The 206-nt window shown below is 59.2% G+C and overlaps 1 protein-coding gene across 1 annotated transcript in view; it reads left to right on the top strand.

Annotated features, from left to right (window-relative positions):
• Positions 1-203, top strand: part of LOC104168114 (oligodendrocyte transcription factor 3-like) — a gene marked incomplete at its 3' end in the record, with an annotated part of 461 nt that extends 258 nt beyond the window's left edge. Inside the window, 1 exon segment of the mRNA XM_009708574.1 lies at positions 1-203. This exon segment is cut by the window's left edge and continues 9 nt beyond it. Within this exon segment, the coding sequence (XP_009706876.1) occupies positions 1-203 (203 nt within the window).
• Positions 204-206: the final 3 nt, after the last annotated feature.

The raw sequence follows: 206 nt of genomic DNA, 5'->3' as shown, positions 1-206 counted from the left end.
TGAAGATCAACGGCCGGGAGCGTAAGAGGATGCACGACCTCAACCTCGCCATGGATGGGCTGCGGGAGGTGATGCCCTACGCCCACGGACCTTCCGTCAGAAAACTCTCCAAAATCGCCACCCTCCTGCTAGCCAGAAACTATATCCTGATGCTCACCAGCTCCCTGGAGGAGATGAAGAGGCTGGTGGGGGAGATCTACGGGGGG

Source organism: Cariama cristata, unplaced genomic scaffold (assembly GCF_000690535.1).
Source record: "Cariama cristata isolate BGI_N322 unplaced genomic scaffold, ASM69053v1 scaffold37359, whole genome shotgun sequence".
Lineage (NCBI taxonomy): Eukaryota > Metazoa > Chordata > Aves > Cariamiformes > Cariamidae > Cariama > Cariama cristata.
Note: the sequence above shows the minus strand (reverse complement) of the source record. Positions and strands in the feature narration are given on the sequence as shown.